The sequence below is a fragment of the Anguilla rostrata genome, chromosome 2 (assembly GCF_018555375.3).
Source record: "Anguilla rostrata isolate EN2019 chromosome 2, ASM1855537v3, whole genome shotgun sequence".
NCBI classification, from domain to species: Eukaryota; Metazoa; Chordata; class Actinopteri; order Anguilliformes; family Anguillidae; genus Anguilla; species Anguilla rostrata.
Window position 1 is genome coordinate 45222337 of NC_057934.1, and position 16442 is coordinate 45238778.

Consider the following 16442-nt stretch of genomic DNA (forward strand, 5'->3'; position numbering starts at 1 on the left):
AAATGGATGGAGGGAGGCCCATTAAGATAATGGGGCAGTGATTACAGTGCGTTATCGCAAAATGGGCCCTGGCCCTTTTCCTGTTTAACGACATGCAGTCGCAGGCTAGCCCTCACTCCTTATCTTAAACAAGGTGGGAAGTTTGAGCGATCTGCAGGAATGAAATTTGGTTAACTGCCATAGAAACCCCCCCCCCCCCCCCCAACTATTTTCCCTAGAATGAAAATGTGCCTAGGAGGTGGCATTGTTTTTTTCTCTCATGTGTGACCTACATTTTCATGCGAAACGCCAGGTGTTCCTGCGCATCGCTCTGCCCGAGCTCTAATGACTTCACTGAGCGTGGCGGCCGTAGCCGGGTAGCTGCGCCGCCGTTAAGCTCCGCGATGTCCGCTTTACGAGGAGGCCATCCGAATGTGATTTTTGCTGATGAGTGTGATGTGCGCTTCATGGCCTGTATTCCGCTAAGTGAACTGCCCATCGGGTTCACTGTAGCGGCTGATGTGCGCCGCGAGTCGCGCTAACCCTCCGCAGCGCAGCCCGATGCACTGGGGCACGCGTATAGTGCACAAGCTCACTTAGCCCATGGGCTCCATGTGCAGCACAGATGAGGGCTTCTTTCACAGCACAGTAAATATGCAGTCTGATGATGGACATGTCCCCAATACACTGTGTCAGTTTACACACAGACCCTCATGCCCTGCCCTGCCCACTCCCCTTGATTTATATATTCTATGGTGCTCAAGTACCAGTACTTTTCAGACGGAGAGTCCTGTTTGTTTTCTGAATGTCCTGTTCTTTCTTGGTACTGTATGGTCATGGCGCTTGGATATCTATTGTAGTTTGCCTGCTAACTCACTCTAATGCTGAGCAATTGCCATTTCCCCCGTGTTGTTTTTTTTTTGCACACATCTGTTTGACTGCAGAAGCATCAGCTGTTCATGTTCTGTAGGAACCATTTTGCTTTAGAAACCAGGTCATTAAAGCTACAGCGAGTAATTGTATCTCAAAGGGAAGCTGGAAACGGTCCCGTATCACTTCCAGACCCACGATGAGCCTGCTCAGTGTGTGGTGTCAGTCTGCCTCTCTCTCTACGCTGCTGGGAACGTTTCCCCTCAGACGCACCGTCTGAGCCTGGAATACGTTTGCTGGGACCTCATAGCCCTGAGCCCCTCTGATCTATGTGGTGGGTCTGGTCTGCGTTTCCTCCTTGATAGCTGTGTTTCCGCTCCTCAGATCTCAATACCGTTCATGAAACGGAACACACAGTGGTGCCTTTGCACTCGAATCACTTCCCCATAGTTCTGCGCTCCCAGACACCTTGGTCCAGCTGTTGTCTAGGCCTCCATGGAGAATGAGGCCATCTCTGCTAGAAATCCTCGCAACCTCATGGAAAGTTTGACGAATAAAGAAGTATTTGTTCCTTTATACCACCACAGACCACACATAGTTGCCCAATACATTGCAGCAGGCATTTTACAGCAAATCCAATTTTTAAATTGGATTAATTAGGAGAGGGGATTTCTATCTGGAAACTGAAGTACTTTGGATTAATAAATAATAAATACTCTGGGCTGGGGAGAGCCATCTCTGCTACCTCCCTTTAATCGCGGAATTTAATAAAGTTAAGTTTACTTGTCCACATTGAAATTGAAAAAGCAATTAAAATTCATATTATTTGAGATCTGCGTTATTATTAGTACCAACAATTAAAGCCCGTGGAGCTGTGCGACGATTAAAAAGTTAACATTCACTGTTCAAAGATTCAAAACATCCACGAGTCTGTCACTGAATAGTTGACAGAAGATATTCAATTATCTGGAATCACAAAAGCTCCTAACAATAGTTGAAGATAAAATCAATGAATGTTGTCATTTGGAACATAGGACTCCTTTCCTGCGAGAGATTGCGTATCTCATTTATAGAATAGGGGAGAACAAAGGCGCTGATTCAGTTTCCTTTGTTATAATTTCCTGAAATCTTGCTTGAGATCTCAAACTGCCTCGCATAGACCTCGTGCAAATTGGTATCCTGAAAGGGGAATGCGTTTGACTTCACAAAATTAATTATCCTTGTCATATGAAATATTCTCTTTGCAGATTTAAATATGGAGGTAATGCCAAGGGTACCCAGTATGTAGCCTAATGTAAAATATTTGATTGGATTCTGCTCTTTTCTGTTTTCCATAACCTTGCTTGTGACTTGTGTCTGTCAGAACGGGTGTAGTAACGATGCAATGTAATTGCAGTGCAATTTCCATCCACTGGAAAAAGGAGAGTTTCTTTTCTATTAGTAAATAACGCTGGGCTGTGTATTTCTCTGACAATTTTCTACTAATATGCATTCTTGTCTCATTTTTGGCTTCATTTTTTGTTCAGTTATTTACAGACGTACAGAAGCTGTTTTCTTTTTGCCTAATCTTCGAAATTAGCTCCTTAGTTGGCATTAGCCTGGAGGAAATGTGCCATCCTATATTTTGGGAGTCATTTGTTTTGCATGGGGTTTCAAAATGGTTTCCAGCCAGGGCTGCAGAGAAATGTAATAATGGCGCATCGGTATGAAATCTCTGCCACAACGGGAAAAGGCGGGAGGTAGGAGGGGGGGTGCAAGTAAATGGTTTTGTTGAAAGCGGTTTGCCAAGTTCATAACCACTAAATTCAGTGTGAGGCCAGTGTATCTATTAATTCTGTAGGCATCTCCCTGAAATCGATAATACCATGCTGTTTATGTGAATTTATCGTTTTTTTTTTGTTGTGAAAATTACACTTCCTTTTTCGTTTTATATTTATTTTTAAAAATTTTGAATATTCATGAAGTGGCCATCTGCTGGTGCTGGGGTAGGAGCAAGACAAGACAGCAGGAAATGACATGTGGAAAACATGACCACAAGTGCTAGCTCCAGCACATTTTGCTTGTCTTATGGTATTTTAAAATGCTGCCTCAGGTCTTCTGTGATGCAGATGTCTGGTCTAAGTTGGTTTGAATGTGCTTTGTAGTGGAAACTTCCATGAATGTGCTTATAACCTTCAAGGGAGTTTTATAATCTTTTGAGGGGATCCCATTATATGGGTAAGCTTTCTTGTCTGCCAAAAAAACATTAGCTCTTGTACGTCAGACTGACTAATGAAATCTCTACATTCTGCAAGTTTGGACAAATAGTCATTAACTTTGTTGTCATTCAAGTGTAACTGGTCATTGGTGCAATACTAGAATCTGCTTGTAGAATCTTAACAAATCACTTTCATTTCAAACTCTCCTGTTACACCTGTTCAGATGTCTCTGATGTTTGGAGGAGGAGACTTGATGTTCTGTTGCAGGTGGGACAACCCCACATCCTGGAGAGCCACAGGGCCTTATTTTAGTTGTTACTCAGCACTTACTTAATCATAAAAATGTTGATTGGATAGTTAACTTGCATTACCTGGTTCTCAGGTCTAAATTATAAACTGTTTTTTTGGTGAAAACGGAAACCAGCTGGCCCTTCTCCGTTGACTTCCCCTGTTTTAGAGCTTTGAGAGACAGGCAGTGATCTGAGATCGTCCCTCATTAAAACTTTTTCATCACCTGGCCTGAGAACGTTGACGCTGGTAACCAATCAGCAAGCACTTCCCTGCGCTCCGCAATATGGATCTGCTTTGCACATCCGTCAGGGCGCTTCTTGGATTGACATTTGCACTCTCTGAATAGTCCTTTGGCTACTCTGAAGTAGAACAATGGGCTCCTTAGTTCCCAGATTATCACACTGAGTGGGAAAGAGGCCACTTGGCATGTTTAAAGGGGTAAACTGTGACTCTTGGGTATTGGGTTTCTCTAGTTTTGACGTGCATAGAAATGGGAAATCCCTGAGATGATATCAGCATATTTGCCAGCAAGTGTTGATTGGAGTCATTCTGTGCAGTAACCTATATTTCTCATGTTTATTGCCTCCCAATTTGTCAAAAGAGGCTGGTCTTTTTAACCCCTGGATATAAGATGCAAGTGCCATAGAGAGTGAGAGGTTTCGAAGCAGTTTCACTGCTGATAGTTGGGTTCTCAATAGCCCAGGCCACCTCTTCACAGGGCCCTGTCATTTTCTTATCCTTTACAAAGCGCCACTCCCTGACTGAAGGGTGGAGAAGGGAGCTTTGTGTCAAATGAAATAGCCTACTCTAGTGTTAAAATCTTTGAGATCAGGTTTGGAAATTTTTGTGAAAATGCAGATATATTTGTGTGAAAGAGGACAATACATCACCTTCACGGAGGCCAGATCAAAATGGAAGCTTCATTTGCCAAATGGCCAACAAATTGTTTTTATAAAAGGCCCATATCCCATTGAAAACACCATTGGAATACAAGTTCATTTCTTAGACTGCTTCATAATGAATTTGTTGTTAACTTCTGTCTGTGAATGCCAGGAGTGTCCATGTACTTCACAATTTAGTAATGTGGTAGGTTTCTTTAATGAAAGACAGAGGTTCGCTTATCTTTCATCTTACCGTGGGTCCCTTGATTAAGGAGTATTCTGGTCGCCTGCTGCTTTGATCACTCTAACCTTGCAAATTATGTGTGGAGCACCAAACAACAGTGCTAATGAGAGAACCCTAAAGCAGAATCATTAAATTATTTTTGGCTCACCGTCCCTCCGCTTGAAAGCCAGCTGGGTTAATTCATGAGGGGTTTAACGTCTGCACTTCCAGGTTGTTTGTCACAAAGCCAGGGGTAGCTGAAAAAACCCAGCTTGGACATTTAAATTTAGGTAGGCTCATTGATCTTCCTGAAGTGTAGTGTGAACTGTTTGATGTCATGTCCTGTAATATTTTCTCTTCCAGTCCATCCTGCTGCTGGGGGGCGTGGCCCTGGCCTGCCTGGCCCTGGACCTCCTCTTCCTGCTCTTCTACTCCTTCTGGCTGTGCTGCCGCCGCAGGAAGAACGACGACCAGCCCAACGCCGACTGCTGCTGCACGGCCTGGTGCGTCATCGTGGCCACGCTGGTCTGCAGGTGAGTCACCCGCGCGAGTCCGGAGATCCCCTCACCCCTCTGGCCGACGACGTTCATCCCATACCTGACACGCTCTTACAAAGCGTGGACCCTGCTAGACCTCAGAAGGGCGTTCAATGCGCGCGTTATCATTGTACTTGATCCCTCTGTGTACGATGGCTGGATTCTTCCAGGGGTTTTCAGTCCTACGGGCAGTGGTTTATAGTGAAATTAAATAAAGCCTTGACCGTCGGCGACAAATATTAGAATTTTGTCGAGCTTCAGGCCGCTAAATCGAGAGGCCGCCGACGGTGTCGGAGGAGGCCAAGGCTGAGGCCCGACAGTGCATCTCTGGCAAATCTATGGCCATTTGACTGAGACACAAGCCAGTATCTGCCAAATCAGATCACCAGGAGCCCGGCTGTGGAATGCTAAGCTGTGGTCATTAATCTTCTCAGCAGATAGCAGATAGCTGTGGCACGGGGAACGACAGACATCCTCACATACTGGCTTTGTCTCAGACGGGCCCGTACAGTGGGAATTAAAAGTTGCTCCGTTATCTTATTTAGCTCTTTGACTGAACATGGGGATTTCTGAATTTCCTGCTGTCATTTTCCAGCCAGTCACTACGGCAGACACTAATTCTCAAATGCAAAATCATTTTGTAATTTTTTATTTATTTAGATTGTTCTTCGTCTTTAAACATTTCTGACAGGACCGGTTCAGAGGCAAAACATGTAACGGTTCTCATCCCCTGTGATTATGCCCGAGCTTCATTTGTCTTTAACTGGTTAGCTCGCCGTTATCTTCCATTCTCAGCCTCCCAAATCCTCAGTTCTTTGTTCGGTTTGAATTTGTACGTGAAGGTCTTTTGAGAAGGACTGCAGTGCGTTCTAGAAGGCACTGTCGGGTGTTACATCATTGAAAAACAAGCCAGCAAGCACAGCCTCAGTATGAAACCGCCGTAGACGGGTATTTTTAGAAATAATCCCCTTTCTGCTCCATTGGAGCCGTTGTGCAGGCAGCCCGGTTTATTGTATTAACTCCTTCTTGACGGAGATCTTTGTTCTTAAACTCGCCACCGTGGAGATGGTGGCGATGCCCACTCCGATCTGAAGCTACTGCAGGGTGGTTAAAAGCGACAAAGATCAGCTGAGTGTTTTTGAATGTGTGTGCAGTAAGGATCATCTCTGTGTTCTCCCCCTGCCAGTGCCTCAGCAGCTTTCCGATCCCTGAGATGGATTGGTATCCTCTGATATGTGGCCGCAGGTTATTTTTAAAGCCCCTGTGATTGCATCATATTGACTGTGACAAATATTAATTTAAAAGCATTCTAGTGCCCCTTGCTGGTTTTGTGCCTTCACCCAACAGAATATATGGTTTTCAGATATTGTGTCCTGGATATTGCTTTCTAAGGCTCAGAGTAATAATTAACCAGGCACAGGATGTTCTGTCACCAGTAACCTGCCATGCAGCGTATAGTGCACATTAGGACTGAATGAATCACTTCCTTCACTTTCCTTATAACTTCTAATCTTACCTGAGGTTGCTCTGGGTTTTTAATATTGGAAAGTAACTGGAGAGAATTAGAGGGGAGGCTCTTGTATAGACAGGCTTATTATTCCAGCTTGTGACATCAGCCTTTTTTATTGACTGATGCCATTTTGCATTTAATTCAAAATCCTCCGCAATGTGGCAGACATAATTTCTTGAATAGTGTGATGACTATTCTGCGGAGCCATTGTTCTGATCTTGTGGGGAGGGGGACAGCGAGGCCTATCAGGAAGGAAGGACAGTGGGGGGGAAAATGTACGTCAACAAAGGAGAAACAGAATGGGAAACAGAGCAGGCCGCACCAGATGGCCTCACTAAACTCCTGGCATTTGTTTTGTTTAATTGTGGTGTTTGGATAAGGCCTTCTGCTGTCATACGGAACCTGAGACCGAATAACAATCTTGTTTTCAGTGGTCAGTCATCGTGTATATGATTTGGATTTAAACAGCAGTCAGCCAGACGTGTGCGTCAAACAATGCGATCGTCTTATTGGCTGGGTTTGAAAACATCCTCAGGGCATTATTTTCAGCTCTGAAGGCTGCTGTTCCCCTCAGGATCAAGAGGCAAAACGAGACCGACTTAAAATGGCTTTTCTATCTTTTTTTTTTCTTTCTTTTGCAAGGTCTTTTTTTTCATGGTGACAACATGATGATAACAGATTATGAGAACCTATCCGTATCAGAGTCCAGAGCATATTCTCTGGCTCTTTTGAAAGGATGCCAAGGACTGCTCTGTTATTTAGGGAGGGATGGTTGGATGCACGAAGCCCACGCTAACTTTCCCAGGGATTTGTTTTAGCAGAGCAGCCATTCTTTTACATATGTGAATTTCTGAGGGAAGTATCATTGCATTTTTAAAAATTTGTCTGGAAGATTTTAATTATAGGACTAATGTACTGCAGTTGTAGGGAACTGCAGCAATTGTCAGCTTTTCGCTCCTGTATGAGATGCCGATGGTTCAGTCCATTCCCTGTGGGAAAAATAATTTCCTAGCCTTATCTCCCTTGATAAGCAGTTGCCAACATTGCATGTGGCACAGTGAGCAGTAATGTATGAGAAGCCACAGTATCAGGTTGGGTTTACAGAAAAACTTTCTCATGGTAGATACATAGTGTGCAGTGCATATCTTTGGGTTACACACAGTTCTAAACAGCTGTGCCTTTAGGCAACTTGAACTCAAGCTGTTCAGAGGCTGTTCCATTCTGACTGATGTAGGCGGTGTCACCACCGCAGGGCCTGTAATGAAAATGACCAGGCTGTGGGCCAGGGGGAGGGGAAGGCTCCAGAGGAGGTGGTTTTAGGGGAATGGTGAAGATGTGAGAGATTGGAGAGTGGTTAGCAGACCTTGTCAGTTACGAAGGGCGCCAGGTTTTTTCCTTTAATTGGATGCACACTGCGGCCTGTGGTAAGTGGAGAGTTAATTAGGGCGAAGGAGTTCCGGCTCTGTGAGAAGGGTCGTTTAGATTTGCCTGGGAGCAGCAGAGTGCTCGGGCTTTTGCCAGCAGTCAGATGATGCCGGTAGTGAGGGCTAGTTTAATTGGTTTCACAAGTTTATTCCAGAAGTATTAGCAGGTCTGTGTCCACATAACCGACTGTGTTCTTAGCAATGGGAAGAGGCACCGCCTCTTTTTCCGCCCCTGGGTTCTTGGGATTTGCCAATGGATGTGTTGATGACAGTAACTGACCATTTGGTGTGTTACAGTATGCCATTAGGATCATATACATTCAGTTGCTTGGCACATGCTCATATCCAGGGTGGGCTGCATATTTTATATGTTATCCATTTGCACAGATGGATATTTCATGAAGATGTGCAGATTAAGTACCTCACTTATTGATACCACAGCTGGAAGTCCTGAGTTTAAGTCAGGATTTAAGTAACATTGAATATTCCTTACCACTAAGGGTTTGTGTTTAACATGTCTGCACATTTTCATACTTTCTGTGGAATAGTATTTCTTTCCTCATTCTCCCCGACTCCTATCAATAATGTAAAATAAACTCCTAAGTATAATTGAATACTGTCCTCCTCTCAGTGACAGGTTTATGACCAGTTAATGATTCCCATGGCTGAATGTTAATACACTGAATGAGGAACGATCTGCGTTAAAAAGCGATTTGAATATAAACACATTTGTTTTTAAATATTAAATGAACTGCGGTTTGAGCTTAGCTGTGTAAGTGACCGAGTGTAATTTAATTCAGCCTACTTTGAAGAACTAACATCCGATTTGCAAAATGGGGGCTGTGACATCAGCTACATTAAGCACTTTCACACCTCGTTTTTGTAACGTACTGGGAAAAAGCATTCTGTGTGGGACCAACTATGTATTTAATATCCTGTTGTATTTCAAGCATCGGGTACGAATTAGGCCTGTACTTTTTTGAGTAACTACGGTTACGACCACAATATGTACTGAAAAAGTAATCTTTTGAAGATGGTGAAATGTTATGTACATTTCATATAACCCTGCATTCTTGCAGTGCGAAACCTAATTTGTCCCAATTAATAAATGGGGGGAAAACTAGGACAAAATGTACAAATGTGGTGGGTGGCATAAATAGATTGCATCTGGAGCACACTGCGACCCTTGACATTAGAGTGCTGAAATCATTATTTTCCCGCACCCACTTAGCGGTTTCATCCGGCCCTGCTGCTCTCTGTGTTCGCCGAGCTCTTCCACGCAAATGGGTTCCTAGTTAAAAATCCCCATTTAATCAGAAAGGGCGATAACGTAAACAGAGGGGGCCGGGCTGTATGAAGAGCAGCTGAAAGGCCCAGTCATGTCCCGCGAGGAACGGGCTCCTTCCAACCACGTTGGCTTGGCCCCGCCTCCAACACAAATAAATGCAGCATCTCTTCGCTTGAGCTGCTGGGAGCAGAAGAAAAGTGGGAGGGGCTTGGCTGTCCTGTCACACTTCTCCTGTGTCTCAGTGTCTCAGCATCTCAGACACACAATTTCATCAAGAACCGATGAGGGAATATGTATGTGAGAGCGATACAGCAGACTAGTCCAGGGCGGTGTTACTCTTCGTTTGACCCAGTAAATGGAGTCATTTGTGAAAGGGTTGTAAATAAGAATCATCCTTCGCAGATCTCATGAAGTATTCATGTGCAGAGGGTCAGGGAGATGTCCAATCGATTTTTCACACTTTCTTTCACCATTATACTAAGAGGTTATGAGTACAATCTATTTTTTGAACATCAGTATTTAAAGACATGCATACATTCATGCATTTTTTCCGTGCAGTAATTATAAGGCTGTAGGCTGCGTGAATTGTGCAGAGTATTTTGAAGTGGTTAATGCTGAAAATCCATAAACCTAAGGCTACAGCATCCAGTAATGCTCCTACTCCAGCTGTTTGTAACATACAAGGATGTAGATTTGCATTAACTGAACTGTATTCCCTTGCTGTTGATGAGCTGTTTTTTATGCACAGTTCCATGCACAGGCACTCTCCAGCACATGCATATTGATTCCAGAGTATCTCTGGGTGGTAGCTGTCAGCACCTCGTACAGTTATACATGTGCAATGCTGACAGTCCTGCTGCTGGCACAGTGCCCTCCAGAACACTGTTTATTTTTGAGCGTTTTGGGCTTTTTGTTTTTGTAAGTAGAAATGTTCCACAATTTTTCTGCTGCCTGTGAGATGTTTTGTCTCCCCTGCAGCATATATGGGTTCTACTGTAAGTGCTGGTTGCCATTTATGTTTTTTTTTTTTTTTCTGTTTTTTTTTCAAATTTTGGAATATCATCGAGTTAGAATTTCATCGAGTTTAATTGTGCAATGCTAAAGTATTTTTACACTGTTATTCATTGTCGTGTTTAGCGCATGTAGCTTGCGGCGAGCGCCACGTCGCTGACGTGCCTCTTTTTCTGAGGAACGAAGGGTCTCGTCATACGCAGCTGGCCAGCTGTCTGCAGCCTCATTATCAGGGTACTGCGGGAACAAGTCCGCTTTACCCATTCCCAGAGGTGCAGTTAATCAGACTGGAGACCGAGGCCTGGCACTAAGTGAGCTGCAGTTGAGTTTCTCCTGATGCAGAGAGATGAAAGTCCCGTCTCTTTCAGTTCATGCAAGTGGCTGTCATCGAGATAACGTTCTTTAATTTCGAGGGGGTTTTTCAGACTAATGGGGGAGTCTCTCCTCACTGGCCAACACCTAGTGTAAGGGCATTCATGGAAGTTGCAGGCTAGGATGAGATACGTTCTCACACTAGAGCAGTGGCAACCAACGCTATTCCTGGAGATCTGCTGTCCTGTAGGTTTTCATTTCAACTCTAATTTGGCGCACCTGACTCTACTAATTAGCACCTCAAGAAGTTATCTCACTGTTGAATGAAGTGTGCTTTCTTAGGGTTAGAGTAAAAACCTACAGGATGGTAGATCACAAGAAACAAGGTTGGTTATCAGTGCAGTAGAGAATATTCAAGGGAGGACACTAAGCTCTGGTGACATGCAAAAACGTCCATGCCCCACCAATGTTGTTATTTAGTGAGAAAGTGGAAAAAAAAAAGGTAAGAGTTGTGTGGGAGGAGCTTTGTGTGAGCTGAGGTCACTGTGTGGGAGTTTCTTCAGGAAGCTGATGTGTGAGTGAAGGTAGGTGGCTGTTGTAGCAGCTGTGATGGCACCGGCTGTAGGAGTGTGGATTCGGGTGTGGGAAAATGAGGTCAGCACAGAGCTGCATGGCAACATTGTTTTTTTTTCTATTTAAAGAAAGTCTAAATAATGAGTTTAACGTTTAATGCTGTTTTTCTAAATCACAATTTTTGCAGAGGCTTGTCTGTGGAGAGTGATTAAATGCATCAAAATGTAGCTGTGTGTTTTTTCACAAAAGCGATTTCGGTGAGATGCCATCTTTGTAAAACGGAATGTCCGTGTCTTTAGGTGTGGATACATGCGCGTACATCAGTGCAGCTGTGAAAAGGTGTTTTTTTGTTTGTTTGTTTGCCTCGGCCTCGATAACGCTGACGCTTCTCATCCTGGGGCTTAGTGGTGCTTGTGAAATAGCCTGACAGCTTGCTCCATTTTGATTTTTTTCTTTCCCGTCATAGATTTTAGCTCCTGCCGACCCCCTGCTCGAAATCTCCCCGTGTTGTTTCTTCGATTAGACTGAGCTCCTGAGGTTATGCTGCCGTTATCTCCTCCAACACAGCTGGGAATCGGGCTTTGGACACGCCCCTGATCTTCCTCAGCTGTGTCTGCTGCTACTGCTCTCCTGCAATATGCATGGGACTGAACCGTCTCATACGTACAGAGGCAGACACAAAAACAACAGCTCTGGCTCGGTGTTTGGAGCAGTGACTGTTGACCTGTTCTGTCACATCGCACTGCATCGAGCGCATTCAGAGTCCGATACATGTTATATGTTACTTTATGAAACTGTTCTGCCTCTTTTGATTATCTTTTACCAATCACCTTTGGGGAATTTTTAGGACTGACTTCAGGCAGCCCTGCTTGTCTGTGTAGTTCCAGAACGGGGAAAGTAACAGTGTTTTTGTGTATAGCCGTCATGGATTGAGCCGAATCTGAAGTCCTGTACTTTTTTAAGCCCCTATGATTTTCCCATGTGAAAGTGGTCACGCATCGGAAATGAGTGCAGTACATACAATCCCTAAGGAGACGACAACATACAAAACAAAAACAAACCAACAAAGACGCACAAAGCATCCTGACAGTAGAGCACAGGAGAGCAGTTGTGATGGGCACCTCCACTAAAAGCACTTTATAGTTCCATCATTTATTCATCCTGGCTGTACTGGTGCATCTGTACTGGAAAGCGCTCGGGCAGCTGCCTGTATTGTTGAATCTTCCTTTCATTGTCATGGCGATTCATATGGGGGCTCGGCTGCTTCCTGTTATTCCCTGCTTCTGACAGGAAGTTCTCATCCACTTGAATTTTGGCAGGAGGGTTCATGGGTCTGGAGCACCAAAGCAGACCACTCTCAGCCTAATCCACACAGGGAGTGCAGTAGGGTGTGTGGGGTGGAGCAGACTGCACTCTCAGCCTAATCCACACAGGGAGTGCAGTAGTGTGTGTGTGGGGTGGGGAGTTTGAGGGAGAGCCCATCACAGTGGAGGGTCCTTGCTGGATTTTTGAAGGAAAGAAAAGCAAAAGGAGACTGACAGAAGCATGAGGTTTTCGGGTGGCCAGGTAGAGTGTCTGGGAGGGGCAAAGCACTGCAGTACAGGCATCATTTATTGAGTGGGAGAAGCACAGCATGCTGTGAAGGCTTGGGTCTCACACCAACCCCACCCCCCTGACCCAAAATCCCCCACAATCCCCCACACCGAGACAGAGCAAATGCAATATTCAGTCCTCCCCCATCATCTTAAGAGAGGGAAAGGGCTATTGTATGGTGTTGTTGTGCCTCCATTAGAGATAAAGGAACAAGTCCTGTCCTGTTATACTTTTGTGGTGAGTGCATTCCCCTCTGAGGGGTGGAGATGAGGGTGGGGGGGCAGGCTTCTGCATCCTCACGTCCGCGTTCCACCACGCCACACGCCACATTCCCATGAAGGTAGCGCTGGATAAATGATTGCTCTGGAAACGTGAATAGTGACTGCAGTGTGGAATATTTATATTCCGCCGCTCAGATGAAATGGAATCTTAACGGTCGCTGCGATTTCCCCATGACACAGCTTTTAAATATTAACGCAGGGAGAATATGAATTGCCGAGCGGATTGTCAGGCGTTTTCATTGGCGGCTGCCTGTGTCAGTTAGCGATATGAGTGGGGCGCCCTTATCCGGCTGGCAAGGTCTTTTGGCTGCGGGAGAGGCAGCGGGGGCGGGGGCAGGGGCTGGTTATTAATCAGTAAAATTATGCAGCATATGTCCCTTAATTAGCTACATCATTACGCAATTAAACGTTATGGGGCGAAAAACCAGAGCGTACCTGCATTTGCGGTAGTCAGTTTTAACCTTGGCCTGGACTCCATTTTCTAAAGTAATAATGAGCTTTCCCCAGGCCGGCTGTGCCCTGCAGTCGTTCGGCCGTGAGCGCTGCGAGGCGCCTGAAACGGACCCTGCTGGTGTGATTAATTCAGCCGCTGAACGCGCTCCATTCCGCGCTCACGCTGCCCCGTCTTCTCCGGGCTCAAGCGGATTTTTCTGCTGGTGTCGACAGCAGATCGATTCGGGTAGTTTTTGTTTTTTTGCACTCTCTCTATCTCTCTCTCTCTCTCTCTGTCTCCCCCACTCGCTGCAGATATACAGAAATTGTGCCAAGCGGGTGCATAAATATCTTGGTGGCTTCTGTGAGTATGCGAAGGAGGAAGGCTTGGTAAATCCAGTGCCTGTGAGCCCGCGAGGCGCGCACTGTAGGCCGTTCGTGGCTGGAGACTGGGCCCGCGTCCCTCTCTCTCCCCCAGGGGTACCCCTCACGCCCTGGGGGGTGGGTGCAGTGATGGCAGCCGCGCCGATGGCAGCCGTGTCTTCTGCGGATCCCTCTCGCCTCGTTAACCTGCGGGGGCGTGGTCGGGAGAGTTAGCGCCCTCTTCAGGAAGGGCGGGGGTGGGGAGGCGGGAGGGAATGCGCTGTGGCAGCCAATCCTTCATGAGGGTATGTCCATCTGAAGGAATTTAGAGCTTCTGACTGGAGCTGAGTCATGCTGCACCTCTGGAGTGCATGAGCAGGTGTGCATGCCTGCATGCATGGGTGTGTTGTGGCCATTCACACCAAAACCTTAGAGCACAGCCAGCCTGCTGCCATTCACCCAGGTTCCATGCGTAGGGAAGCTAATACGGACAAGCAGCGCAACCTGCTATGTCAGAGATGCCACACTGCAGAAGGACTCCGCACGACTGATCGGTGTCCCCCGGCAGAGGTGTGCATTGGAAAGCGGCCCTCCTCCGCAATCGTCTGTGGGTCGTGGAAAGCAGGCCGTTTCCCCCGGGACAGGAGGAGCTGTCACAGCTGTAAGAGCGTGAGCTGCCTGCCGGACGCCCCTGACCCCTGTCACAGGGTTATTCAGTCTGCTGTCCAGCAGTACAGCCATTACTCTCAGCAGACATGATCAGCGCAGCCCTGAGAGGAGGAGTAAAACAGAGCTGTCAGACTGCCTCTTCTCTCATACTGCTCCAGGTCAGATGTATTGCATGTGCTCCGGAAGCGCAGAGAAAAAAAAAAATTGAAATGGGCAGGTGAAAATGACTCTGCAGAATCGATAATTAGCCTACCTTGAACTATTAGCTAAATGGAATATCCCCCTTCAAGGTGTTCTAGCCAGATTGAAACTCTTTGGCCCATAGGATTTACGTTTGATGATTGCTCGGAAATCAGATAAAAAAATTGAATGGCAGGTGAAATGACTCTGAGAATCGTAATTAGCCTACTTGACTATTAGCTAAATGGAATTCCCCTTCAGGTGTTTACCCAGATTGAACTCTTGCCATAGGATTACGTTGTGATTGCTATCATATTATTTCTGTCCCTGTGTTCACTCTCTGTTTTATGTACTGTATATGTTATAACAGAAAATTTGGTGTGTCACCGTTGACTCATCTAACCGTGCGCAGTGTTCTGCACCTGATTTTTTCAAAGTACGGTTCTCATGCAGCCTCAACTTTGGCCCAGAAATGTTTCCATGGAAACAGAATCAGATTTAATGTGGAAGAAAAGATAACACAGACACGGTTGCAGCATGGAAAATTCAGTGGAAAGCGTTCCGCAAATGTCCTTATAATATCTGATACTGCACTTGAAAAGGCAGGAAGTGGTAAATTTCAGCAGATGTTTTTAAGCAAAATAGTGGATGAAGAATGACATGCATCCAAGAGCCCCTTACCGTATTATAGCCATTTTACTCACAGGGCTCCTCCTTTAGTAGTGAGTGAAATAGTGTGACAGGGATAACAAATACAGTGTTTTAAAACAAAATGGCTGACCCCCTGTGACCATCTGTACATAATAAAGTCTGGACTTATCAACACAAATTCCTTTTTCTTTTTGACTACATGTGAAATTTTGCCTAAACCTTGAATGCAAAATAATCTCTGAAACTATACAGTAGTTATGTCTTTTGCTACGTCTCTGTCTGTGGAAGACATTGTTTAAGACATCAACACGCATAGAATCCATTTGTATTATCAGTGCTGCCTGTTACAATGTTGCTATGTCCCCGTTTCACTTTCCTCTGTCATACAGACATACATCCCTTCTCTTGCAAGGCAACTGTGTGAGTACTGTAGATTCTACGGTTCTTATGCTGTTCTGTGGTTTGGTGTCCTCGGTTTGGAACACGGTGGGGTCCCACAACACGCTGTTCTCTGATTAATCTGGGCTATTTTCTCCTTGTGGAGGCGTTTTCTACTCCTCTCTGCTCAAAGCACTGAGCTTTTTTTAAATTCATACTCCTAACTTTTTATCACCATATGAAGGACAGTCCAAAGTCTAGTTCAAGTTCTATTATGGTCTGTGCTGTTGTGATGGTGCTGAAGAATGTGTGTGACTGGAAAGCCAGTGCAGTCGTGGCTCTGACTGCTAGTGTGGCAGCCATTTGCTGATGCAGTTTTTTCCAGAGGGAGAGAGGATCCAGGTTCTGTTTGCCAGAGCCAGTGTCCCAGGGAATCTGAAACCCTCCCTCAGCTGCTGGGCTCAAAAACACACAGGGATGTATAAGAAAGACAACACAGAGCTAATTGAACAAATAATGGCAAAGTCACTATGTTAAAAGGTGCCCAGTCATCTTGAGGAATGCTTCAAGTGCCTCCTCAGGTCCCTGCAGGTTATCCAGATGGATATCTGGGACAGGAATGATTGTAACTGCAGTGCTTCTGGGATATAGCGGGGGAAAGCCCCTCCCCCTTCAGCCTGAATGGAGAACTCCTGCTCATGTCATGTGACTGTGGCCTGAGGGGTGTGACAGTAGGTGACCTCTGCCTGTTAACCTCAGCCAGTCTGCCGTAGCACACTAAGCTGATGGACTGTAAGAT

General features: G+C 45.5%; 1 protein-coding gene across 3 annotated transcripts in view; it reads left to right on the forward strand.

Moving 5' to 3' along the window:
• ttyh3b (tweety family member 3b) overlaps window positions 1-16442 on the forward strand; it is a 70626-nt gene that overhangs the window by 15827 nt on the left and 38357 nt on the right. For all 3 annotated transcript variants that reach the window (XM_064322512.1, XM_064322513.1, XM_064322514.1), the window contains one exon: window positions 4806-4975. In XM_064322512.1, the coding sequence (XP_064178582.1) occupies window positions 4806-4975 (170 nt within the window). The remainder of the gene's footprint in view (window positions 1-4805; window positions 4976-16442) is intronic.